General features: G+C 41.4%; 1 protein-coding gene across 9 annotated transcripts in view; it reads right to left on the bottom strand.

Moving 5' to 3' along the window:
• ZNF391 (zinc finger protein 391) overlaps positions 1-26,260 on the bottom strand; it is a 70,075-nt gene extending 43,815 nt beyond the window's left edge. For 4 of the 9 annotated variants that reach the window (XR_006735333.1, XR_006735328.1, XR_006735329.1 and 1 more), the window contains exons 1-2: positions 25,950-26,221; positions 18,350-18,457 (exon numbers count right to left, since the gene is read on the bottom strand). Coding sequence is in view for 3 of the 9 variants with exons in the window: in XM_045551975.1 (XP_045407931.1) it covers positions 16,459-17,535 (1,077 nt within the window). In the remaining 6 variants the exon portion in view is untranslated. The other 5 variants (XM_045551975.1, XR_006735332.1, XM_045551976.1 and 2 more) reach the window with 5 other exon arrangements.
• Positions 26,261-26,795: the final 535 nt, after the last annotated feature.

Here is a 26,795-nt window from a genome sequence, read left to right as displayed (position 1 = left end):
GTTAGTAGCCTTCGGTTAGTCACAAAAGGAAGACAGGCAAAGAACGTGATCTCTAATGTGTAATTTTGGAGACGGAGGTTCTGACCCTATCATTTCTATCAGTTCGTGTGTGCACGTGTGTGTGTGTGTGTGTGTGTGTGTGTGTTCATAACCACAACAATCAGTGGGCTGTGGTATTTATTCTGTGCAAGTGATGCAAGAAAGAAAGCAAGGAGAAAACTGCAACACTTTTTATGACATAACATCTGAGGTCTCACACTGTCACTTCCACTTTTTCTATTCTTTAGAAGGGAGTCACTAAGTCCAGCCCACACTCTAAGGGAAGGGAGTTAGGCTCCACTTTTTGAAGGGAGTATCAAAGAATCTGTAAACATCTTCTAAACCACTACAGTACCTATCTGTTGTGGTGGTTGTGAGGATTAAATAAGACAAAATGTATGAAGTTCTTAGAACAGTGCCTGGTTCACAGTAAGCACTACCTGTTTAAGCTAATTTAGCTAATGTTACTCTCCCACTGCTCAGGTTAGGCTTTCCTGGCAAGTTTTCCCCTGGGTGAGGAAACCCCTAGAATTTGAGAAGAGACCCTCTGTGGGTGCTATTAAGGTGGGTAAGAGTACACAGTCAACTCTTTCTCCAACTCTTAGCCCAAAGGTTCATGATATTTTAGACTTAAATAAAAGTTGGGGGAGCATTTGCCTTTTCATTTATCATAAATTTTATTTATGTTTTCTTTTTTTTTTTTTTTTTTTTGAGACAGAGTCTCACTTTGTTGCCCGGGCTAGAGTGAGTGCCGTGGCGTCAGCCTAGCTCACAGCAACCTCAAACTCCTGGGCTTAAGCGATCCTACTGCCTCAGCCTCCCGAGTAGCTGGGACTACAGGCATGAGCCACCATGCCCGGCTAATTTTTTCTATATATATTTTTAGTTGGCCAGATAATTTATTTCTATTTTTAGTAGAGACGGGGTCTCACTCAGGCTGGTCTCGAACTCCTGACCTGGAGCGATCCACCCGCCTCGGCCTCCCAGAGGGCTAGGATTACAGGCGTGAGCCACCGCGCCCGGCCTATGTTTTCTTATATTCCCACAGGAGGCCTTAGAAGGATGTAGGGCAAGTATTATCCCCAGTTTTACAAATGAGAAAAACTGAGGCCCAAGTCTCATTATGTAATATCATATAACTATTGTAATACCACAGAAACCAGAATCCTGGGTTCCCTAAATCTGTGACCTTTTCCCAGGTCATGCCACTTTATAAAATTGATATTTTAGTTTTACATACCTAAGTAGTGAGTAACTTGGCATTTGGTTTCTGCAAATGTCTCTTGAATAAGGAAGGTTTTAGGAAAGAGTGTCTTCTATTAATCAGTGGAGTTTGGGTCAGATGGGAGCAGATACAGAGATTCAGTGCATATGTTTTATGTCTGAGACATCACCCATACACTGATACTGGATGCTATGTCCTTGGTCCATCCTTGAGTCCTAGAAGGAGGTGAACCTTGACCTTTGTAGAGAAGAAAGAGAGATTCCAATAAACAGGGGGATGGTGATTTTTTTTGCATGGGAATCCTAGGAGTGTCTCAGTAAGACCAGTTATTTCTCAAGATTTTATCCTTTTCCAGAAGAGATCATAGAGGAGGTAGAAATGACCGTTTTGTTACACACAGACTAGAAATAGAGAGAAGGCTGGAAAAGTAGGCTTTCACGCTAGGGCTTAGGTTATATTGCTTATTGAACAGGGCCACGATCAGATGTTGTTTGGAAAGAGAACTCTGACAGCAATGTGAAAAGTAAAAAAAGGAAGATCTGAGGCAGAGGCTAGTTTAGAAAGCTTTGGCAAAGTTGTAGCTGAGAGCTCATATGTGAGCTAAGCTAGTGACAGCAGCAAAGAAGAGAAAGAGACATTTCAGAGGTGGAATCAATGGCACTTGATTACCAATTAAATATGTCAGTAAGAAAAAGAGAAGAGTTGTAGATTTTGAATTAAGATGATGATATAGATGGTGAAGTCATTACCCTATTGACATTTGGGTAGGACAGTTCCTGCTGTGCCAGACTGCAGCAGACACTTTAGGATGTTTATTGTCCCTGCCTTCTGCTCACTAAATTCAAGTATCACTCCCCAGTCATCGTGATCATCAAAATGCCCTCTTTGGGCTTAGAGATACCACCCAACTGGTAGCCAGTAGAAAAAGTTGGGTTGAAGATGATGAGTTGCTTTTTAGACACATTTGCATAAATATATGGATCTGGAGACATCTAAGAAGTAGCTGGAAATGTAGGTCTTGAGCTCATGAGGAAGGCTTTGTGCAGAAATGCAGAGCTAGTACACAGAGGGGATGGTTTAAGCTGCAGTAGACACAAAAGATGCTTAAGACAGAACTTCAGAGAATGTCTGTATTCAAGAAAGACAGACAAGAGTCAAAGAAAAAGAGATAAGTCAGAAAACTAGGGGGGTAAAGCTTTCAGAAGCTAGGTGAGGAAATTCCAAGGAAGGATTGGTATGTGGTGTAACATTCCACTGAGTTAGGATGCATACAAGGAAGATCACATTTAGCAATTAGGGGTTAATGGAGCCCTCAAAAAATTTAAGGTTTTGAATAGGTATAAATAATCACATGGTTCAAAAATCACAAGAGTATTTTAAAAAACACAGTGAAAAACCTGTCACTCCTACTCCAGTCCTCCATCTATTTAGAACCCCCAAGTAACCACTTTAATTATTCTGTGTATCCTTCTAGAGCTTAGGTGCAGATATAAGTGAACATAAACATATTATTGTTTATTATTGTTTTCAATTCCCCTTTTTACACATAGAACATTATATATACCTGGCTATCTCTCCACTAAAAGACACATCCTGGAAATCTTTCCATAGAGAGAGTGTCTTCATTCTTTTTCACAGCTGTGTAAAATTCAAGGGTCTATAAGGAAAAAGAACCTAGATAGATAGATATGGATTCAAATACACAGAGAGGGATTTATTTTAAAGAATTGGCTCACATGATTGTGGGGGCTAGCAAGATGGAAATCCATAGGGCAGGCCAGCAGGTTGGTAATTCAGGTTAAGAGTTGATGTTACAGTCTTAAGTCCAAAATCCCCAGAGCAGGCCAGCAGGCTAGAAACTCAGGCAAAATTCTATGTTAAAGTCTTGAGGGACAATTCCTACCTTTTACCTCAGTTTTTGCTTTTATGGCCTTCAACTGATTGGATGAGGTCCACCCACACTATGGAGGGTAATCAACTTTACTTAAAGTAAACTAATTGTAAATATTAATCACAACTACAAAATTCCTTCAAAGAAACACGTGGACTAGTGTTTGACCAAACAACTGGGCATCATAACCTAACCAAGTTGACACATAAAATTAAACATCACAAACTGCATAGTGTTTCACTGTATGTATGGCAATTATTTAGCCAATCTCATGATGGAGGAAATTTAGGTTATTTGGGTTATTCTCAATCTTTTCCTATTACAAACCATTCAGTGAATAACCTTATATATATGCCATTTTAGATATGTTAGGATAGATGAGCAAATCCCCAGAAGTAAAATTGCTAGGTCTCAGGGTATATGGATTTGTAAGTTTGTCAGACATTGCCTTCACAGGATTTCTACCCCCACCAGCAACATATAAGACTGACTCTCCACAGCCTTGGCAAGGACTATGTTGTCATATCTAGGAATTTTTGCCTATCTGATTAGTGAAAATGGTATCAGTGCAGTTTTAATTTTCCTTTTTTCTACAAGTAAATATAGTTGAGTGTCAGGGGGACAGGTCAAATTTAAGGGGCTATGGAATAAGTGGATAGTAAGGAGGAGAATGAAGGAAATAGGTAGTCATCTAAAGAGACTGAAATTGGACCATATTAGAAGGAGAGAATTAGCTTGCTGAATAAGGTAGCATGTGGGTTTAATGAAGATGTTTTTAAATAGTAGAGACTTAACTAGACTTGCTTAAAGTGATAATGAAATGAGTCACTAGAAAAGGAGAGATTGAAAATTGAAGAGAGTGTGAGAACAAGTCATACAGAAAGCAGAAAGAAATGGTATCTCTGGCAAAGTCGGGATGGATAGGAGCTAAGTGGTGGGTGTGAAAAGTATGAAGGACAGAAGGTTGTGGGTGGGGAGCAGATGGCAGGCACCTTTTAAAGGGAGAGGAGGAGGAGAACTTTTGGAACAAGAATTAAAAAGGGAAGGATTAGATTCACCGGTGGGAGGCAAAAAGCACAGGCAGCAGATGCTGCACTACCCACAGGGGTAGGGATTCCTGCCTGCCAGATCCCAGGGTTTCAGATAAAAAGCAGAATGTTTGCCAGATGATTCATCCACGTGGACATTGATTGATCAATAAATATATACTGAGCATCTACTCTGTCAGGCACATTAATGTCACTTAGAATGAACTGAGACATGAAATATAGCAGTCTACAAGCTAGATGCCAAAGTCATGTGTGTATGAGAGATTAGAAGGCAGATAGGTGATGGTGACAAGGAGTGTAACAGCCAGATGGTTTGCTCCTCAATGCACCTTGTGCCTTAAAAGAGACATGGTTTTAGAAAACTTTAGTAGAAATATGCCAGTGCTTAAAATTGGCAGAGGAAACCTATGTGATACCACCACAGGGTCTTTGGACTCAGGAGAATAAGAACCCTGATCTTAAGAAAACAGTATCTGAGAACAGTGAGATCTGGGAGACAGCATGGAGGTAGAAGGGATGTTCTGGGAAAAGTTAGAGGTTTCAGAGATACTATGGAAAACTAGGAAGAGGATGGGTCCCAGGGGAAAGAATCACTGAGCATATGAAGATGACAGTGAAGGTGAAAATTGTTCATTTGGGCAATAGTCAAGGATAACTTGAACATGAGGCAGGAAAGAATTAGCTGGCCTCACTGTTCCAAGAGGAATGCTAGTATACATTTTTCAAAAAGTTTATTGCAGAAAATTTCAAATAGTCACAAAATAGAATAGTATAGTGAACTCCTGTGTAGCCTTCACCAGCTTCAATAATGATCAATTCTTTACCAATCTTGTTCAGTAATCACTGCAGCTACTCCCCACTTTTATTTATTCCTGGAGTATTTTAAAGCAAGTTCCAGACATCATTTGACTTGTTAGCATGTATCTCTTAACCAAAAGGATTTTTCTTTATTTTAAACATAATCATAATCACACTATCACAACTAATAAAATTGACAATAATCTTATAAAGTTGGTTTGACGATAGCAGACTGAAGCATTTGCTAGGGAGTCCAAATAAAAACACTGGTGTTTAGGAAGCCTGCAAAGAAATGCTGATACAGCACACAAGATTAGTTACTTCTTGGATGATATCATTCAAAAATTATATTGTAAAAGAATATTAATTAACATGGGAAAAAGTTCAAGATGAATGTATATAGTAAACATTTTAAGTATAAACTATAACATTTTTGTTATGTATAAACATAATACACATAATTTATCACTGTATATATAATATGTAAACATATATCTAAAATTTTAAAAGGCTGAAAGAACACATATGAACATGTCCAGGTATTATCTGAGTGGTTTTTAATTTTTGCTTTCCATCCTATTCTGCTTTTCAGGGTGTGTTGCAGAGGGCGCAGATTAGGGGTTAGCAGTGAAAATGTTGGGGGAAGGATTGTGGCTTCTCTGATTGGCTGACCTAATATAACGATACTGAAAACCTTTTTCTAGTGGCTCAGCTTTCTTCAATCTCATAGCCAGCCCACGAATTAGAAATGCAGACGAATACATAATAGGCTTGGAAAATACACGTTAAATGGACAAAATCTAACAAGAAAAGGCGAAAGCTGCACTCTGAATTAACAGTTAGAAAAACAAGTGACAGAAAGGGATTGAGGCTGGGCGACCCTCCCAAAATTAGGCCTACCGGCATCTGCACGGTACTCCCCGCCCCGCAGCCCACCCCGCCAGCCGTTAGATTCTTCGGCAGACGTCAGGGGGCGGTTTGGGGGGGGGGGGGGAGCAGCCCTAAGACTTCTGGGAAACGGAGTCTGGGCACTGTGACCACTGCGGCTCGGAGAAGTCTGGGATTGTAGTTCGCAGACCGAGGCTGCGTACCGACCAGTCCCCCGGAGGCGGGGGAGGAGGGGCCTGTGGTGGCTTGAGCCTCCTTCCCAGGTCACTTCCGAAGCTTGGGGTTTGTTTCGAGGCCACTTCTGCTTTGGGAGGAGGGATGGGCTCTCGCCTGCTACTAAAGAGGGTAAGGGCCCCAGCCCGGTTATCAGTTTTGAACCCCATAACGGCGGCGACTGAATCCGAAGGACTGGGGAGAAAGCTTTCTATTCCCAGGTGCGGTACATGAAAGGAAGTCCTGGAATACAAAAGTTCCTGTCTGTCTGGAGCCCTTGTTTGACAGTGGGAACAAGGGCAGCCCAGTGTATCGGGTTGAGGGGGTACTGCAGGGATGGAGGCAGAAACAGTCCCGCGTCCATGGTGCTGTATTTTTTCTGGGAAACAGCAATCAACCAGGGAAAACAAACTTGACCTAGAACTTTTCAGCCTTAGATTTGAGGAAGAAACAGGAGAGTCGCACTCACGAGGAACATATTCTAAAACCGTTGGGACTGAAGCCATTTCTGATTGCTTTACCAAGGGAGATTAGGATTAAGGTAGAATCGCAAAATCCTCCGTAATTATAAAAAATGTGGTCAGTGGTGGTTTTTTGTTGTTTGTTTCAGAGCTTCAGAGAATGATATGTGTTACAGAAAGATGAGGTTAAAGGGGAGAAGAAATCAGTCTCTAAAGGGTGAAAAAAACCAAAACAGTCATATCGGAAGAGGATCCATGAAAAGAAAGCAGCAGAAAGGAACATCTCTCTTGCTTTAGGGTAGGAATGTGAGGGACCTGTAAAGTCACTCCCACATTTGGACATCCAGACCACTTCTCCTTAGGCTCTGCTGTGTGTGCCAGAGTGGTCTCTGAATTTCAACAGAAAATGCATTGCTGCCTTGGAACCATTCCTTGCTATCTTTAGGAAGTAGTTACAAGGGGCAATGAAATCACCAAACTCCTGTAAATATAATGACTGTGGGAAAGCATTTACTTATCATACTTCCTTTATTCAGCACCAACAGATTCACACTGGAGAGAAACCTTATGAACGCAATGAATGTAAGAAATCTTTCAGTCAAAGAACATACCATATTCAGCATCAGAAAATGCACAGGAAAGACAAACCCTACAAAAATATAATCAATGTAGATCAGTAAACATTAGCCAGACACAATACCTCATTCAACATGAAAAAATCCATACTCGGAAAAAACCTTATGAATGTACTGAATGTGGGAAAGCCTTTGGTTGCTGGTCAAACCTTAATCAACATCAGAAAAGTCATGCTGTTGAGAGATAGTATGAATGTGATGAATGCGGGAAAACCTTTGGTTATTATTCTTATCAGACATCACATACATGATATCAGAGAATTCATATTCAAGAAAAACCCTATGAATTCTTTGAATGTAGATGGGCCTTCAGTGACTGCTCCACATATATTCACCACTACAGAATTCATACTGAAAAAAATCCCTACATGTGTAATGAATGTGTGAAGGCCTTCAGCCAAACAAATTACTTTATGCAGCATCAGAGAATTCATACCAAAGAGAAACCTTACGGATGCAATGAATATAGAAAAGCCTTCAGCTATGATTCATCCCTTTCTCAGCATCAAAGAATTCATAATACAGAGAAATGTTAGAATAATTAATATTAGAACAATTAAGTGTAATTAAACCTTTAGGTGCTGGCCAGAACTAAGTCAAAAGAGCCCACCCACAAAGTTAGATCCATCTATTTTCTAATCCAAGAGTTATTTCCACATTCAGTTAAAGTAATTTTTTAACCAGGCTGCGGAACTTTTCCAGACCAGTGACTTGTGCCCTGTCAGCCTCTAATAAAGCTGAAAAGGTTTGGCAACTTTTGTTGCCATCCAGTCCCCATAATACCAGTGCATAAGGCCTCTAGTTCTCTGGAGTATGGAGGGAACTCAGCCTCTGCCCTAGTCCTATTTGTTCTTGAAGTGGGTAAGGCCTGGGTAGAGAGGTAGTGTTGAAGGTGTTAGATTAATACTACTACAAACTGAAGGGGGTCTAGACCCCTTTGGTCTTTTTTTTGTTTGTTTGTTCACAGATCCCAAAGCTAGCCAGGGATCTTCCCCCGCTACGGTCTGTATTTTTAAATTTTGTGGCCCTCTCATGGTCTGATAGTAAGAGAGAATTTCCTTCATGGGCAAACCATTAATCTCCTCTTTGGGGACCTCTGCTGTAAATGCCAGGTCCATATGGTTCTATAGTCTGGACCTTTAATTGGTTTCTTTTTTCCCCCTTAGCCCAAAGGGCATATTTATCTTGGTTTGTGTCCAGGCTTTCATTCTGGGGACCTTATTGCCCAGTAGCTGAATAGTTTTCCAGAGGTTATTTCTAGGGTGCAAGAGAAAGTTCTTTTGATACCACTAGCCAGGTGATGCCAATTAAGCAAATGAGTCAATCAGACCTGGGGTGACCATCTCATCTGGATACTCATGTTTTCTGTTGTAAACTAGGTTGGGGTTACAATTCCCATGGTTGCTTATCAAATGACAGAAACTCTTCTCTGTTAGACTCATTTCAATATGGATTTATTAATAAAAACCCACTACAACAAAGCCCTGACAGATTTTGTCATGCTCATGTCATCATAGAAGCTTAGTCACAGCCAGGGTGGATTGGAGCATAGAGCCAATTGTTTGGTGACTGAGAAATTCCATTCCTTCTCATCCAGCAAAACTTGTGTGGTTTCTAATTTGCCACCCTCCAAATTTCTATAGTCTCTATGGACTTTTTTCCAAGTCTCTCTCTAATTTCCTTCATTTCCTGCTTATTGTAAGAGCATACCACAGTATATGTCTGAGTCACCAATTGCCCTTGATCACCAGGAATTATTCTATATGTAATCACAGCCTTCAACTGGATGAAATTGGTTGGTCCCAGTGGCATAGAAGGGTGAGCAACAACCATGGAATGCTTTAAAAAAAATAAAGCAAGCTTCCTTCCTTTAACTCTAAACACCAAAGTAAGTTTCAGAGATACGGTCAAGGGCTACTGTCCCTTTTGTCAATGAACCAGATCTACTACAGCCCATTAGGATCCTGTTCTATACCTGACTGGCCGACCCATGGGGTCTCAGCTATCTTTTTCCCAAAAGGCGATTGTGACCTTATCAGTCTCTGAAAGGAATAGGTTAAATGTCTGATGTAGTCAATCTGCCAGGAGTAGGTGGGAACAAGGCCCTGTGTAGTGTGACCTCTTACCATAAACCAAAGGCCCAACTTTTGTAGGAGTTACAATTTTTATATTAGAAACATCTTTATTTCGTAAAAGAAGTTTTTCTTTGATCACCAGTGGGATTCAGTGTTGTGAATCCATTTACATTATTTCCAAGAAACTTAGCAAGCAGGCTCTGAATTTTGTTGAGGCTTATCAGTTTTTTATGCTGGCAGACAGCCAAGGCCACTGAGACTATGACTTTTAACTTACAACCAATAAGTCATCATAAACTCTAACACTTTATGAATACATGCAATTCAAGCATGTAATATATTTTAATGGCTTTTACACATTTTTACAAAAGTATATACAATGAATCCACCCAGGGGGCCCCAATCTCCCTGGATTAGTGGCACCATCCCCATCACCCCAGTAGATGCCTTGGACCAACCCTGGCTCTGTGGCTGGTTGCCAGACCTCCTTGCTTCCTGAGGCCTGAGCAGCCAGCTACAACTCCAATTCCATGGCTGGGTGGAACATACCCCAGGGGTTATTACCAGATCCTCTCCAACTCCACAACTTCCACAACCCCCAGCTTTCCTCCTGAAGGATGCACTAGTGGCAAGCTCTGAATGATCCTTTCAAACACACTTGCCTGCTGTTTTTTCCAACAGGGAAAGCAGAGAACAGAGCTCCTTGTCTGCACTCAAAATAGTGGAGCATTCTTCCCATGCTGCCAGGGCCTGTAGACTAAAGTGCGTGAACTAAAAATCTTAAAGCTTCCCCTCACCAGCTGACTAAATGGACTCTCTCCTGGCTAAGAGGATACCCTAAAACTGAGTTGCTGGCCAAGACAGGGAGGTCAGAAATGCCTTATCATGCCCCCCACCCTTCTTGTAGATATCCTTTGTAACTCAATAACAGGCCTAGGGCTATACAAGACAAACCTGCAGGTCCTTGATTTACACAATAATTATATGGCTGGTAGTTTGTCTCTGATTAACAGACTTCCTTATCTTGACACATTCTAAGCCTTTAGATTAGACAAAGCTTCATTTTTTTTTTTTAAACCAATTACAAGTCAAAGAGTCTTTAATCCACTTATAATCTGTAAGGTCCCATCCCCTTTGAGAAGTCCCATCTTTTCGGGCCAAACCAATGTATGCCTTCCATGTGTGGATTTATGACTTTACCTGTAATTCCTGTCTCCCTGAAATGTATAAAACCAAATTGTAACCCAACCACAGCGAGTCCATTTGCTCAAGGCTTCTTGGGCGTGGCTCTGTGTTATGGTCCTCAAATTTGGCTCAGAATAAACCTCTTTAAATTATTTTACAGATTTTGGCTTCTTTTCCTTTGACAAGTATATGGAGGACACTGATACAGCTTTTCCATCTAGCTATATCCACAGACGTTGGAAGTCTTGGGACCTAAACTGGACTCAAAGTGACCCACAGCACTGCTCCCCAGGGACCCTTACCTGTGCAAGCTGGGACTCCCACCATCATCCACCACCGAGGTGCACACCACAGACCTGCCAGAGAGGCCTGTGGGCCACCTGCTCCCCAAGTCCCGCACAGTGTTCACCCTGCCCACTCAGCACATGCACAAGGTGACCCTCATATGCTATCCCGCCAATCCCACCGCATGGGTTGTCACCAAGGCTGAGAGGCGTTTTCCCATGAAGAGGCCCCATAATTTCATTACGAGGCCAATTCTTTCCAACTGGTGAAGACAATTACTTTCAACAGAGGCTTTGATCTGTCTCATACCCCAGGGTAATGTGGACTAGCTGACCATCCAGATCACATCTTCCGAAGGAAAAATGTCCCTCCTTTCATCCACAGTGCAGCTCTGCAGGGCCTCTAACCACAGAGAAGCCCCCAGACCCAGGTGCAAAGGAGACAGTGCTGAGGGCCTTCAGAGACTGCAAGAAAGAGAGGGAAGATGTATGGCCCAATGTTCCCTGTGAGATCAGTCACTAAGAGAAGGAGCCTGGAGATCATACCAACTGCATTTAAGCCTAGGATGAAAAATGGAGTTCCCCACCCACCTTCCTTTGTGCCCAAGCCTGAGCCTCTGAAGAGAAGCCTTCACTCTCAGGGCTCACATACTGAATCAGAGACATCATCTCTTCTTTATGAAGTCCTTGGTCAGCTTATAAAGAGCTGCCAATAGACGCTCTTGTGGCACCACTGGAGAATCCTCTGAGCCACAGAGGAGAAAGGGTTTCATTTCATCATTCCAGCCAGTGGAGCAGCCAGCAAAGAAAAGGAAGGAAGAATGTCATCAGTTACACTCTTGAAAGCCTCACTGGTGTGGAGAGTCCAGAGAAATGTTAATGAACTCACAATGGGGGTTTATTATTGTTTGTCCCATAGAAAGCCAATTACTGAGACAATGAGGATTGTTAAAGAATTATCTCATGGCTATAAGGAGATTCCATCGTTTCTGGAAAAAAACTCAAAGAAATACATCAGTACAACAAAGTTACAGAGTTTTGGTCAATAAATCTTATTGAGAGTTCTGTCTATTCTCAGCCTACTTTAAAACTAACTGTTAAACTACTGATGTTGAGATAAAACTCACTATTTTGGTACTGCCAATTTAAGGCCACTTAGAGCAGCCAGCTCTAGTTACAATGTAAACATTGAAAATTCATTTAAAACATGAGAAAACTAAAAACACTATTAAAGAAACATTCTTGTTTATAGAGCCAGTTACAGAAAGATTCCATGGGAGCATCTGGTGGTTTTGGGAAGCAAAACCAGGAGATTCTTCTACTCCCGTCCAGCTCTGGAAAACAGCTGGTATTGACCCTATGTCCAGCTTGGTTAGATAATCTCTACTAAGGACTTGGCCTTGGGGAGGAAAGCTGTGCTCCAATAGATCAATAAGGTCAGGGAAGATAAAATTGAGGCCAAGACACAGCCAGTCACTGAGACCTGGTCTGATATTTAGCCTTCCATTTCTACCGCCCTGCCTGCTGTAGGGACAGCTCCAACCCAAAGCTCCTCAGGCCCTCTGGCCTCCTACAATCTACTGGAGAGGTGACCAATGTGGCACATCTACCTCTGAAGTCATCCAGCATATTAGCCTCATAGTCCTTATTGTCAGAGCCCCTTCTAGTCACCTCTTCAGACTCAAAGCCCACAGCTATATTCATCCTGCTAATCTCTGCCTCTCCCAAATCACTAGTCACTGACACCACCTGGCCACCTCTGATAGGCCTGTCACATCTCCGAAATCTGTCCTCTCATCAACTCTTGACATCTCAACCCCTTCTACAAGCTTATCTTTGGCAGCCCAAAGCTTACCTTTGTATCCCACCTCCCGCACCCGATTTTGGACCTCAGCTTTGCTAAGAAGAGCCTCAGCCTCCTCCAGTTCTTTAATGCAAACACACTGAGATTTCTGACTTGTGGTTGCCTTAGAGAATCCTTGACTCTCTCCTCTAGAAGCTGAAGACCTAAGTCCTCTGTGAGGGATTCATCATGTAGCCTTACAGAAGCAAATCTTTTAGACTTAAATGGTTCTATGGTCCATGAGAATGGAGAAACACTTGCATATATCAAAAACCTCTTCTCCCCTCCTACTCATTTCTACCTTTTCTGTGGGAGCAGACATGCCAGGAAGGCACGCTTTCTTTCTCAGCTTCCCTATTGCTATTTTTCCAGTTTGTATATATAAAGACTTACTCTTATTATTTTATGATATGTGTAATGTGTGCTTTTGAATTAACTTTAGAGGCCAAATGACTTGTAGGAATGGTGCTATATTGACAGAGCCAGATTTAACTGTTTAAAGACTTCTGGGACCTGACAAATAGGATGAGACAAGTAACACCATGTTGTGGCTGTAAGTGCTGAATGCTAGTTTTCAAGCATTTTTACTTTAAAGGATGACATCTCAGGAAGTAGTAGGTCACTACTACTTTCCCAGGGGAGGAAAAGACAGGATGACACAACTGTGCTTCTTCTCTCTGTACTATAGACCATGATCACCCTGTACTTGCTAGGAAGGCTAAATTAGGGGACCAAACCTTACACTTCACGTTTTCTTTTATCTCATACCTTGTCAAATCACCCCTCCACACTCATACCTCTCTCACTGAGGGCAGAGGGTAGGAAGCTGCTTGGGCCTGGGACAAAGAAAGAAAGGGACAAGAAGAAAGATACAGGGAAACAGCAGGTTCCTAAGCAGACCCCTGCTCTGAAACCCATAGAAGGAAGGTATAAGACTAAAAGTCACACATTCCTTGGCACTTCTTACCATTCTGCTGAATAAAAATAAAGGCAAGAAAGACTCCCTGATTACATCTATCCCCTTCTAAATGGAAAGTCTTAGAGGCTTATTGGAACAATAACCAGTAACAATAAAATTTGTTTACAAAAATCAAATTCATCACAGCAACACTATGATACTCCTATTGTACTCATTTTTATGGATGAGGAGTCTGAGGCCAAAAAAATTGCTAAATACAGTAGTTCCCCCTTATTCAGGGGAATATGATTCAAGACCCGCCCAGTGGACCTTGGCTAGTACCAAACCCTATATATGTTTTTTCCTATACATGCATACCTATGATAAATTTAATTTGTAAATTAGGTACAATAAGAGACTAACAACAACTAACAATAAAGAGGAACAATTATAACAACATACTATAATTAAAGTTATGGGAATGTGATCTCTCTCTCAAAATATCTTAATATTGAACACAATCTGGGTAATGGGCACACTTTTAACCCTGACTAAGTATTACAAAAGCTATCCATGTAACCAAAAACATTCATACCCCCATAATACTTTGAAATTTAAAAAAAAATCTATTTTTGGCCGCAGTTCACCACGGGTAACTGAAACCACAGAAAACAAAGCCATAGATAAGAGGAAACTACCATAATTTACAGAAAATCACAGAGCAGTAAATGCCAGTGTAAGAATTCTGCCTCCAAATACCTTCAAATCTTCTGCCTCAGACACTGAGCTCTCAATACCACAGTATCCTACCTCTGATGTCCCAAACTTCCTAGTTTTCCTCCTACCTTTTGAACAACTTCATCTTTGTTTTATTATAGTCTCTTAATTGTTACAGTCTACTTTTAAATCATAGGAGGTCTTTAGGGCTCTTCTCTAACACTCTTCTCTACTCATGTCCTACATGAGTTAGCCCTGTATATTATACTTTATCCTCATATCTGTTTCACCGCCTGGCACATAGAAGGAGTTGGGCAGATGATGAATGGGTAAATCCCCCTCCAGTTCTATCAAGAAGAGCTCAGAGCTGGTGGCTGATCAAGTCTCACTGGTTCACTCTGTTGTTAAGAGGAGAGAGGAACCGTAATAGATACCTTTGTAATGCTTCCTGCCTTTCCTGATCAAACGACAATAGCCAACACCATTTCCTCTGATCAGGTGTTACAAATGTGCCATTTTGAGGGGGTGGGACGGTAGCGGTGTTTACAATTTTATTTTAGAGCAAATATTAATATTAGTATATAGCCTTTAGGTTGGAGCTGGGGAGAAATGATGATATTTGAGCCAATAAAAGTGATCATCCAAACTGAACACTTTCTGCGGGGGGAAATACTTTCCCAATGCCCCAGCTATATGCCAAGGATGACAGGCCCCTGGACAAAGTGATAGGAAGTAAATAAATAGATCCAATGGTGAAATGCCTTGAAGTTAAGGGAGTCTGAAGTTTTTACTGAGGACACTGGGAAACTGGGCTATTTTTGAACAAAGTGGTAGTTTAGTAAGGAGCTAGATAATGGCAGGAAGACAAAGGCAACAACAATGCATTTAGTAATCTAGGCCCAAGGTACCAAGAACTTGGCAACAGCAGTAGAAATAGAAAGTAATCAATTATTAAGCCATTTCAAATAAAGTCTAGCAGACTGGTTACAGAGGATAAAGAGGAATCAGCAAGCAATAATTACAGGACATTTAGTGTCCACTCAGAAATTTGTGATGTTTTATGGAAATTGAAAACAAGATTTCTGTCTTTAAGAAGCTTATAATCTAGTTGTATTACATCAAGTATTATAACCTGATAAAATGAGATTATTCTAATCTAACCTTTGTCCCAAATCACAAAGCTGATCATTATTAATCAGAGAAGAGCTAGGAGGTAGGAAAAGTATGGATCAGCACAGAATCATGGATCCTAAATAAGCTCAAGTTTTAAGGCATAACAGTGGCCAAAAGTGCCAACTCTGCAAATGTCAAGTAGGAAAAGGACTGAGCAGTAGCACTAGGTTTGTCCTTGAGAGATCAGCTTTCTAAGACTGGTGAGAGTCAAAGCCAGTGGGTATAAGTTTCATGAAGTCTGTAAATGAAAAGAAAGTTTTTTAAAAAAAACAGAGCAGCAACTGGAAGTAATGTTTTGCAAGATCATGGAGGAACTAAATGTCTCCAAAATTTTCAGAACATTCTTCATAAAGATATGATAAAATAACACTAGGATTAGTTAGGCACATTAGTAAAACTGTGGGTTATACTTTAAGGAAAAATGCTACAGCAAAAAAGCTGGGGGAAGGAAGAAGACAAGAAAAATCTTTCTTTACGAGTTAAAAGACTGAATTTGCCTCAACACTATTATTCCCAAACTGGTGAGAAATTTTTAGTCCTGCCTGAGCCAGGTCCCTTTCTTCTGCTATAGGAGTCAGCAAGTATGAAAACACACACACAAAGGATTTCCTCTTTATGTGAAGGGCCTGATGTGGTTGGGAAACAAAGGATTCACTGCTTGTTCTGGGACCCAAGCTTCATGGGACAAGGTGAGAAACTGCAAGGTGTCAGGTAGTTGGATAATCTAAGGTTGGAGTCCTTCAGAATACTAGATTGAATATGTTAGATTTTTAAAGTCATCCTTTTGTTGTATTGATAACTCACTTGAGCATTTATTAATAGTTTGAAAGAGAGTAAGGCATTTCTTCTAGCCATTTGTTCTAGGGGAAAAAAGTAAAAGAAAATAACATAAAAAAACTGGAAGAGAAAGAGGGGGAAGGAAAGAAGGAAGGAAGACAGGCAGGCAGGCAAGCTTGTAATTTATATAGCTAGCTAATAGGGAAGGAAAATTCAAACAGGTGTATATATATATATATTTTTGTTTTCCAGCTGTGGGAGGTTATGTGTATGTGCTTTTGTGCTAACATTAATAAAAGCACAGACATTACTCTTTAGTGTGAAGTTGCTGATGTCTGATGAGAGTTGAACTCTGACTGAAGGCTTTCCCACAGTCATTACATTTGTAAGGCTTTTCTCCGGTGTGAGTTCTCTGGTGAATAATAAGGGATGAGCTTCGACTGAAGCCCTTCCCACACTCTCTACACTCATGAGGCTTTTCTCCAGTGTGGATTCTCTGATGTTCAGTAAGGGATGAGCTTCGACTAAACACTTTCCCACAGTCACTGCACTCATAGGGGCTCTCCCCAGTGTGTGTTCTCTGATGTTCAATAAGAGATGAGATCCAACTGAAAGCTTTTCCACATTGACTGCATTCATAGGGATTCTCTCCAGTGTGTATTCGCTGATGCTGAATTATGGTTGAACGGTCACTGAAGTCTTTCCCACATTCATGACATTTGTAAGGCTTTTCTTGAGTATGAGTTCGCTGATGTTGACTAAGGTTAGTGCTTCGGCTAAAGGCTTTTCCACATTTACTACATTCATATGGTTTTTCTCCAGTGTGGATCCTCTGATGTAGACTAAGATGTGTACTCCGACTAAAAGCTTTTCCACATTCACTGCATTCATACGGTTTCTCTCCAGTGTGAGTTCTTTGATGTTCAATAAGGTGTGTACTTCGGCTGAAAGTTTTCCCACAGTCATTGCATTCAAAAGGCTTTTTTCCACCATGAATTCTACTGTGTACAAGAAGGTCTGATTGGTAACCAAAGGCAATCCCACATTCACTGCATTTATAAATTTTCTTTTGTGGTAAGAGTTTTTGGTGTTTAATTAAGTCTGAAGTGTCTTTGGAGTTTTTCCTAGATATGAGAGATCTATCTCCTTTTGGAATTTTCTGTTGTGTGTCAAGGTTTGAACTTAGACTAAATTCACTGGATTCAGGACCTCTCTCCCCAGTGAAAATTTCTTTGAGTGTCACTGACACTTTTCTGATCGCTGTTTTCTCAAAAGATGATTTCTTCTGTGCAGGACATTTTGTCTGCCTTGATAACTGGCCCTCACTTTTATAGGCTTCTTCATTTGTAGGACCCTGGGCAGTATTCCCTCTGAGTCCTTCCATTGCTGACCCTGAAAACCTCTAATTCTTCGGAAACAGCATGATTGGTGTTGATGCTTTGGTTCAGTTCAAATCTCCCTATCTGAAAGACATTTAAAGTGCAGATGTCACCTGCTTCTAGTGTGGAGAGCAAGGAAAATAAACCAGCAGAGAAAAAGACAACTAATATGCAATTCATGCACATCAGCAACTTTATATGGGAAGAAAAAAAGGGGGGGGATGGTGAAAGAGAAGTGAACAAAGCCAGAAAAGATAAGAGGAAGTTTTTGCAGTGGGCATGGTGAACACAGAGACATCAACAAAATATAGAAAGAAGGAATGGGTAATATGCTAAGCCAAAAACAGGAAGTGAACAGATATACCTGCTGATGAGCAGGGAAGGGGATTAAATGGTAAAATGACCTATTACAGTAGCTGATTAGTCATGGAATATGAGAGCAAGGAGAAAGATAAGAAGAGTAAACACTCTCAAGTGTAGGGGGGAAAAGCAAAAAGGATGACTCTATCAAGCTTGAATACAACCATTTTCTTGGCACTGAGAAAGAACAAAATTTCAGAAACGATCACTACCACGTTGCTATCCCCATTTGATCCCCAACCCTTCTTTTACTTAGTTTAGGTATTATCTAAAGAAGTCTACAATCATAGAGTATCACAGGTTTAACAGAACTCAGAGCTCATCTAGGCTAACTTGCTCATCTAACAGATAGAAAACAGACTGAGTAACTTGCCTAGGTCACCCAGTGAATTGCAAGGGGTTATACTAGAACTTGTCTCCTAAATATCAAATTGGTTATCTTTTTATGACACCACTCACCTAGACAGGTATTTTTAGGCACTCCCCTCTTCAGCTCCCTGAAGATCCAGCATCTACAGTTGCTTGTCCTCCAACTGGGTGATCAAGTCCAATTTGCATGCTGGATTCCTGCAGATTAGAAATGATTTGTCATAAGGCTATTGGTGCTGGAGACACAGAACTAGTCAAAGCTCAATTTAAATGATTTTATCTATAGAAAAGTTAGGGTGAACTCTCACAGGAGCTGTGGCAAGAGAGGCTGGAGAAAATGGGTAACTGAACGGGGCTAAAATTGAATTCCAAAAGACAGGTTAAACACACACACACACACACACACGCACACACACACACTCCCTTATGGAAACTGTTACTCCAGATATATTAGCCTTGCCTTGGACCTAGTAAATCTGATGAGGCCCCAGAATTTGTATTTTAATAACTTCATGTGACTTTACAATTTGAATGTCCAAAAACAGCCTTAGAAACACCCTCTAGGTTGCTTGCACAAAGTGCTAGCTGGGATGAGTACCCTCCTCCCCCAATATTCTTGTCACAACAAGAGGGTTTAAAACATGAATTGAGCTTCCCATAGGACAGGAGACTTCTTTCCTCTGCACAGGGACCAAAACTTCCCAAGGATCTCAAGGTTCCCGGGAACTAGGCAGCTAGCTTTCCTAGATGACTCCAACTTAAAAGCTAGCACCTCACATTCATACTGTCTGGCACCAAGCAATGTGTTTTTCTCCCCATTGATAAAGTTGTTTTTACTTACACTTGCCTTATAAGAAGGGAGAGCAACAGGGCAGCAAGGCCGTCTTGTGGAACACCAACCTACACTGAGTGTCCAGTAGAGCATCCTGGCCTCAGCAACCTTTCTGTCAGGAAAACGGGAAGATCTGGGAACCTGTGCCTTCTCTTCTTGCCTATCTCTGGTTCCTAAGTTCCTTATTAAACCTTGTTGTTTAATCCCTTCTCTTGTGAATTCATCTGGAGCCTTTGTACATTACAGGGGGCAACAAACTCCATAAAAGTTCTGTAAATGTTTCTGCTCACAGAACAATTTGAGATCCACTAGGTTAGGGAGTTGATTTGGTTTCACAAGTCTTTCCTTTCTCATAGAGTAGGAACCTCTCAGATGTGGATAGTCTGGGAGGTTATCTACCAAAAATCCACACATGGAGAACCTCAAGTGCAAGATGACGATACTGTCTGTGTCCAACTTCGCCAAGAACACGCCTTTCAACTGGAAACAGGGAAGACAAAAATACCACTGTGTTGACTGAGGAGTCAGAATTCCTTTTTTTTTTTTTTTTTTTTTCTTTTTTTGAGATAAGGTCTTGGTCTGTCACCCAGGCGGGAGAGCAATTGTGTAATCATAGCTCACTGTAACCTTTAGCTCCTGGGCTCAAGCAATCTCCCACCTCAGCCTTCTGAGTAGCTAGGAGGGAATCAGAATTTCTTGTTGTGGAATCTTGCATTAAAATCCAGTTGCATACTTTATGGCAGCAGTCCCCAACATTTTGGCATTAGGAATCAGTTTCATGGAAGATAATTTTTCCACATACGGCGGGAGGGGTAAGGCAGAGCTCAAGCAGTGATATAAACAATGGACAGTGGCTATAAATACCCTTGCTCCCTGCTCACCTTCTGCTGTGCGTCCCCCACCCAATGTCATGGAAAACAATTTTTTCACTGACAGGGGAATTTTTCCACTGAAAGAGTCGGGGCGGCAGAGCTCTCCTGCCCAGTCCCTAACAGGCCATGGACTGGTACTGGGGTGGACTGCAGCTTTATGGTGCCAACATTCCTTAGTAGGAATTTGCCTTACTGCCCGCTTGACTGGCCTCCATTGTTATAGCCTAGACCCTTAAGGCTGAGGTCTCCAACCCCCAGGCCTGTTAGGAACCCAGCCAGCCAGGGAAGCTTCATCTGTATTTACAGCTCCACCCCATTGCTCACATCACTACCTGAAATCCACCTCCTGTCAAATCAGCATGTCATTTGCAGGAGAACAAGCTAAGGGCTCCCACAGATTCTGCATTATGCTAAGTTGTATAATTATTTCATTATATATTACAATGTAATAATAATAGAAATAAAATGCACAATAAATATAATGCGCTTGAATCATCCCAAAGTCATCCCCTCCAGCCCCCACCAGTCTATAGAAAAGTTGTCTTCCATGAAATTGGTTCCTGGTGCCAAAATGGTTGGTGACCGCTGCTTTAAGATACCTTGTTATTTTGTTGTCAGTTCATTGTTACTTATCTCTCTTATTACAGTGATCCTCAAGAAAGCAGTACTATACCCTAGGAAGAGTTTTGGGAATTTGTGAGGGTTTTTTGGGTTGTCACAATGATTGAAGATTGAAGAGTGCTATTGAAATTTACTGGGGGCCAGGGATGATAGACATTTCTGCAGAACAAAAAGTTGTCACTTATCCTGCCTGATTTTCAAAAAAGCTGTTAATGCTTACCTCAAACTAATAACACTTTACATAAAAATACAAAGTATTTTGCACAGCTTTGATATATTAATGTATTGGAAAATCAAGAAAATACATATTTTTTTGTTTGAACATTATTAGGAATTGCTCACCATTTCAGGAAAATGAAACCAGTCGTGGTATTAGATTCATAAATATGACATTCGTAAATCAGCCAGCATTTGTACTTGTATTCACAGTGGTTCTAATTGGTGCAAGCATCTATTTCATCCAGTCATTTACATGCTGGCATATGTATTATTCTATTATAAATCACTTTCCTTTGTCTCCTTTACATTATAAAGTAATATATTGATATTTTGGAAATTATGTCCATAGATAGTTAATATTATCTAGGAATTTTATTTCAGGACAGTAAGGGGGATAGGAGGTCTGAAGGGTGGAGAAATACTTCTCTACTAGAATGGAACTAAAATATTGACAGTTACATGACAGATAAACAGGGCATCTCTCAGTGTGTAAATTGCAAAGTCTCTAAAGCAGAAGTCCTTGTCCCTAACAGAAATCCTTGAAGATCTGAGAACACTCATACTGCCATAAAGGTGAAGTGGGAACTAATGGGAATGTTGTATATAGTAGAATATTATGACATTATTACATACTATATTTGTAGAACAAAAAAAATCTCAGGACACCCCCCCCACCATACACAACTCCTCATGCAAAAGGGAAGGTAAAGGCCTCAGGTACCTATGAAGGACTGGCCCCATATATCATTCATTAAGAAAATTCCTTGCCAGCTCCCATAAGCAAGGACATGCAAATTGTAACTTGAGGTCTACAGGCTAAGTCTAGCTCATACAACTAAAGTCTGTTGTACTGAATTACGAGTTTATCTTCCCAAATGCAGAACACAGACAAGACATGACAACAACATTCTTCCACTTTCCCAGGGACATCTACATAATTGATGGTTCTTTCACTCCCTTTTTCTCTTCTAACGTTCACCTTATGTAATATGTAGATTTTCCTAGGTCTCATAAGAATGTAACCATTTTGTTTCACTACCCACCCACCCCCTGCTTTCTTTTTTCCTTTCTGTATGCCCTAATCCCCTTAGATACTGAAACTTCCAAATGCCCCTTCAGAAAAACAGTCACACATTTGTCTGTGGTTTGCATTTTTCCTGGATGTGTCCTTAACTTTGGCTTAATAAACCTCCATTGATTGAGTTCTTTGCCTCAGTCACTTATTTTGGGTTGTCATATTCCATCCTGGAGAATAGATATGGTCAGGAAATGTTTAGGTTTTTGGGGGCAAAGTGAAACCAGGAAGATCTGAAATTTGAAGATCTTTGCAAATTGTCTCACTAGACACTAGACTATCCCATTAAAACATAGGATACCTAAAAGTAGGCAGAATATCCTGAACAGAGAAATAACTGGGGCAGAGTTCAAAGGATATGGCCCATTTGAGGTTTAGGGTTCAATCTCATGCTCATTAATATCTTAATGATAGGCCAGGTGTGGTGGCTCATGCCTGTAATCCCAGCACTTTGGGAGGCTGAGGTGGGAGGATTGCTTGAGGCCAGGAGTTCAACACCAGCCTGGGCAACATAGCGAGACCCTATCTCTACAAAAAATAAAAAAGTTAGCTGGGCATGGTGCTGCACATCTGTAGTCCCAGCTACTCAGAAGGCTGAGGTGGGAGGAAGCCCAGAAGTTCTCCTGGAAGGTTGTGGTGAACTATGATGACGTCACTGCACTCCGGCCTATGTGATAGAGCAAGACCCTGTCTCTAAAAAACAAACAAAAAAAATCTTAATGATTGTTAAACTGTGCCAATTTGATATAAGATTATCTATAATCAACTAATGTATATATAATGTGTAGTGCAAGAGTCTCAAAATGTAGTTGTTTTTGTATTTCAAATAAGCTCATTATATGCATAACTGTATTATGCATTATGTGTTTTTGTGTATGTGACACATGTGGTAGACACATAGAAACTCCATTGGGGAAAGTTTCTAACTAAAAAGAAGGAACCTGTGAAAGAAATCTATCTTGGAAGTTCAGTCTCTGGAAATGGCCCTTCTTTGGGTCTTGCTATTCTAAGTATTTTATGAATATTGACTCATTTAATCCTCACAATAATTCTGAGAGAGGAGTACTATTATCATTCTCACAGTACAAATGAAGAACTTGAGTTATAGAGAGGTTAAATAATTTGGCCCAAGGCCAAGTAATAAATCCTAGACTCATGAACTCTCTATACTATACAGTAATCACTGCTTCTCAACAGTCAGGGAAAGAATACCTGAGTCACATTTTCCATTCCTGGGGCCCCTAAATGGCCAAGAAACTAAACTTGGTCCCAGAAGGATATCAGCATGACCTTGACTTCAGAGTACTGTGGGGGTTTAAAGAATGACCACCTCCTGGAGGTAATCTCTGAGAGGCAGTAAATCCTAACCACACTAAAAACCCTATGTAGCCTAAGGATTCTTCAGCCCCTACTGAAGTGCCAGTGGCATCCTTGGCACAATTCAATGAAACATCAGATAGAAGCCCCATAGTATAAGCATTTACCAGGTAATCTGGATTTTGGTCATAGCTCTGTTGGTAGCTATACAGAAAACAGAGGAAACAGAGGAAAATAATCAATCTTGTTTTATGTCTCCTCATCTGTAAAATGAAGACATTGGATTTGATTGTTTGGTCCAAAGCTATCTGATTCCCAGTAGTTTAATTTTAGATCCCAAACTCTGAGACATATAACCATCTGCCTAGACTAAGGGGATAAGACTAGAATGAATCTACTTTTTTTTTCAAATTCTCAGATTCATGTAAGAGCCTAAGATCCACATTTCAGAAGAAATCACTCAAGAAATAGCCCAGTAAGGCTGTGTTAATCACCTAATGATGAATTAGAGTGAGAGAGTGTTAAGGAAATATTAAGGGCAGTCAGCAGGCAAATGAAGAATAGTCCCATACTTGGCAAAATTTTGGCAAACTCATCTAAGACGGGAAATTCTATGAAAAGAGAAATATATGTGTCTCTGCTTGACAAGATGACACACTTTCAGAAAAGAGGGAAGTATACTTAATTCATGTGGGATAGAGGTAGACAGTTGTTTTTCCCTTTTCCTCCTCCCCTTGGCTTTCTTTTTGGTGAAAGGAAGAGCTGGGAAAATGTCAGAAGGCATCTAGAATCATTGGTCCAATAATGTCCCCATCTGGCCAGTTGAATTCAGCCCTAAGGATTAAGAGGTAAAAACAATGCCCAAAATTAATCTCACCTCCTCCCAGATACAAAGAAAATGACAACAGATACAAGTCTGTGTTTAAAGTCCATCTCTGATGATAAAAGATAAAGGGAACAGATCTGGGCCAAATCCAAACTCTCTCTAAACTCTTTAGGTGATTCAGCCTCTTTGACAAGCTCCTCACATGGGGTATGAGTTCAAAGAGAGCATGGCACTAGTCCCCCTTACCTCTTCCTGAGAGTAAAAACAGAAAGCACCTGACAATGCTCAGAGCTCTGCATCCCTGGGCAAGTCATTCATCTTCCTGAAAAACCTAGTCCCACATTACAAAACATCACTAGTACTTGCTTGACTTTTCTTACAAAGCTTTTGTGAGTGCTACAATCCAAAATATGGCAAAACATTTACAATAAAGAATATCATATACAACATAAAGAGAGTATGTTATTGCTGTGCTCATGTCAAATCAATTAATTTGAAATTGTGATGCTGTAGATTTAAGGAAAGATGTTCTCGGAGGATTTATGAGGCTCCCTTCAGCAGCTGCTACTCTAGGACATGGACAGATGCATTCTTTTTCCTGGCTTTGGAGGATATACATGAAATGAGGAAAGGAGGGCTGGTGAATGAGACAAAAGTTTCAGAGAGAGCCCCCAAATATATTTCAGAGAGGCTAGGAGGCTACTGTCTCCACAAGATTAGGGCCACATCCTTATCCAGATTCCATCCAAGGGGTTCCTCCACCATAATGTGGAAAGTTGCTTACTTTTCTCCATTTTTCCTCATACTTTAGTTATTCGGATCACCTTACTGCTCTATGGATACTGTATCCCCACAAAATCATTATTCTCTCAAATGGTCACAGCGTGTTGCAGCAGCAGCAAACCTGATCTGCTCCTTTATGTGCCTCTAACTTTCCAGCCCTAATAACTCTGGCCACCTACTGTTGCACTAACCATCTAAAGTTCAAAAGAACAATGTTATTTCTTCCTATAATCAATTCCTGATCCAGGAATAATTCTCTTTTATTTTCTACCTCCTTCAATGTCGAGAAATCACCTCATTCAGAAGGAAGCAGGTTTTGAAGGTTCTGGAATAGCTCTTCTTTCCGCTTTGCTTTGTGGCACTGGGCTGTTTACTTCCTGGAGCCTTTGCCGCTGCACGAAGGAATCAGCAGGAGGGCCTAGGCAGCCTCAGTTCAACCACAGAACAGAGAAAATCTAGTCCTGCCAAAACGTGGTCTTCAGGCAACAATGTTCATGGAAATTGGCTCAAATCACAAGTTCACACACATAGATACATAGAATTTGTCAGTACATCTACCAACAAATAATTAACAACTATTTTATTCAAATACCAACCCTTATGAGAACCACAAAATAAAAGCTACCACTCACTAGCTCTGTAACTTCGAGCAAGGTACTTCAAACTCTGTGTGCCTCAATTTCCTTATCTGTAACATGGGGACAATAATTGTGCCTTACTTCATGAGGTTAAGGAGAGGATTAAATGACTTACAGCAGGTAAGAACTCTTGGAGCAGTGCCTGCCCTCTGTAAACACCTGGGAAACCCACAGGTACAGAAGCCCTCGCTCGCCCAGCGAGAGGGGAACGGGAAGCAACCTTGCTCTTTTCCGTCGCCCAGGGGCGCACCCGGGGAATAGCACTGGCTGTCACTGCCCCAGAAACTAGGCTGAGCCCGCCCCTGAGACAAAAGCTAGGGGCCACCAAGAGACCCGTCGCCTCGCGGCGTCCCAGTCGCGGAGGCGCCTCCCGGCCAGACTTGTAACTAAACCACCCGCGGCCCTTTCGCCAGTCTCCTCCGAAGGAGCCGAGTGTTTCCGTGTGGTCACTTCCCAGAACTTCCAGGCCCACCCACCCTGGTCCCTGGCCCTGCGCGCCCCACTCACCGGCTGCCTCTGGCCAAGAGCCCTGACACACCCCGGGCCGATGCCACACTTGGAGTGGAACCTGAGCGCGCGAGGCTTGGAGAAGCCGGAAGGATTAAAGAGAAACCCAACCGTCGACCCGCTGCTCCAGCGCCCACCAAGCTCCCAAGGGTCCCAGGCACTGTTTTTCACTCAGTCCGCTGATCATTTCCCGCTCGGTAGGCGGGCCCAATCATTGCCTGAGCAGTGGCCTGGACCCTATTCTCCCACCATGGACCACGAGTTGCAGAACAGAGACCATACCGAGAGTGGGCAACATAGTAACAGTCGCAGCTCTGCGCCTGCGCCCGACAGCCAAAGGCAGGCGGGCTGTGCTCCGACCCATTTTCCTGGAGTCTTTGCATAGCCCCTCCCCTGCTGTGTGAGAGGCTGAGAGGTTGATGCTAGAGGCATGAGAAAGGGGGTCTATGAGAGCTCCTGAAGACCTTAATACACTCTGCAACGTATAGCCCAGACCAGTGATTTACAAAGTTTTAAATAGCACATACAAATTACCGTGAGAGCTTGTTAAAATTCAGATTTGTAAGCTTTATACTTAGTTAGGGATTGACTCATTGATCCAAAGAGGGTCCCAGGAAGATTACATTTTCATCCCAGATGATTTTGATGCAGGTGGCCCCTAGCCTATCTCTGGAAAAACAGGTTCCGTTGCACAGTCTAGATGTTTAAATACATTTAAACGCAGGACACTTTTCAAAGTCCACCAAGAGCCAAAGATAAAATCAGGACACTACCCTAATCTAAACAAACAAACAAAAAACCAAAAAACCCTACAGATAATTTTAGTACAGTGTAATGGAGTTGCAC

This window comes from Lemur catta, chromosome 5, assembly GCF_020740605.2.
Source record: "Lemur catta isolate mLemCat1 chromosome 5, mLemCat1.pri, whole genome shotgun sequence".
In the NCBI taxonomy this organism is placed as follows: domain Eukaryota; kingdom Metazoa; phylum Chordata; class Mammalia; order Primates; family Lemuridae; genus Lemur; species Lemur catta.
This window is presented reverse-complemented; position numbering and strand designations above follow the sequence as displayed.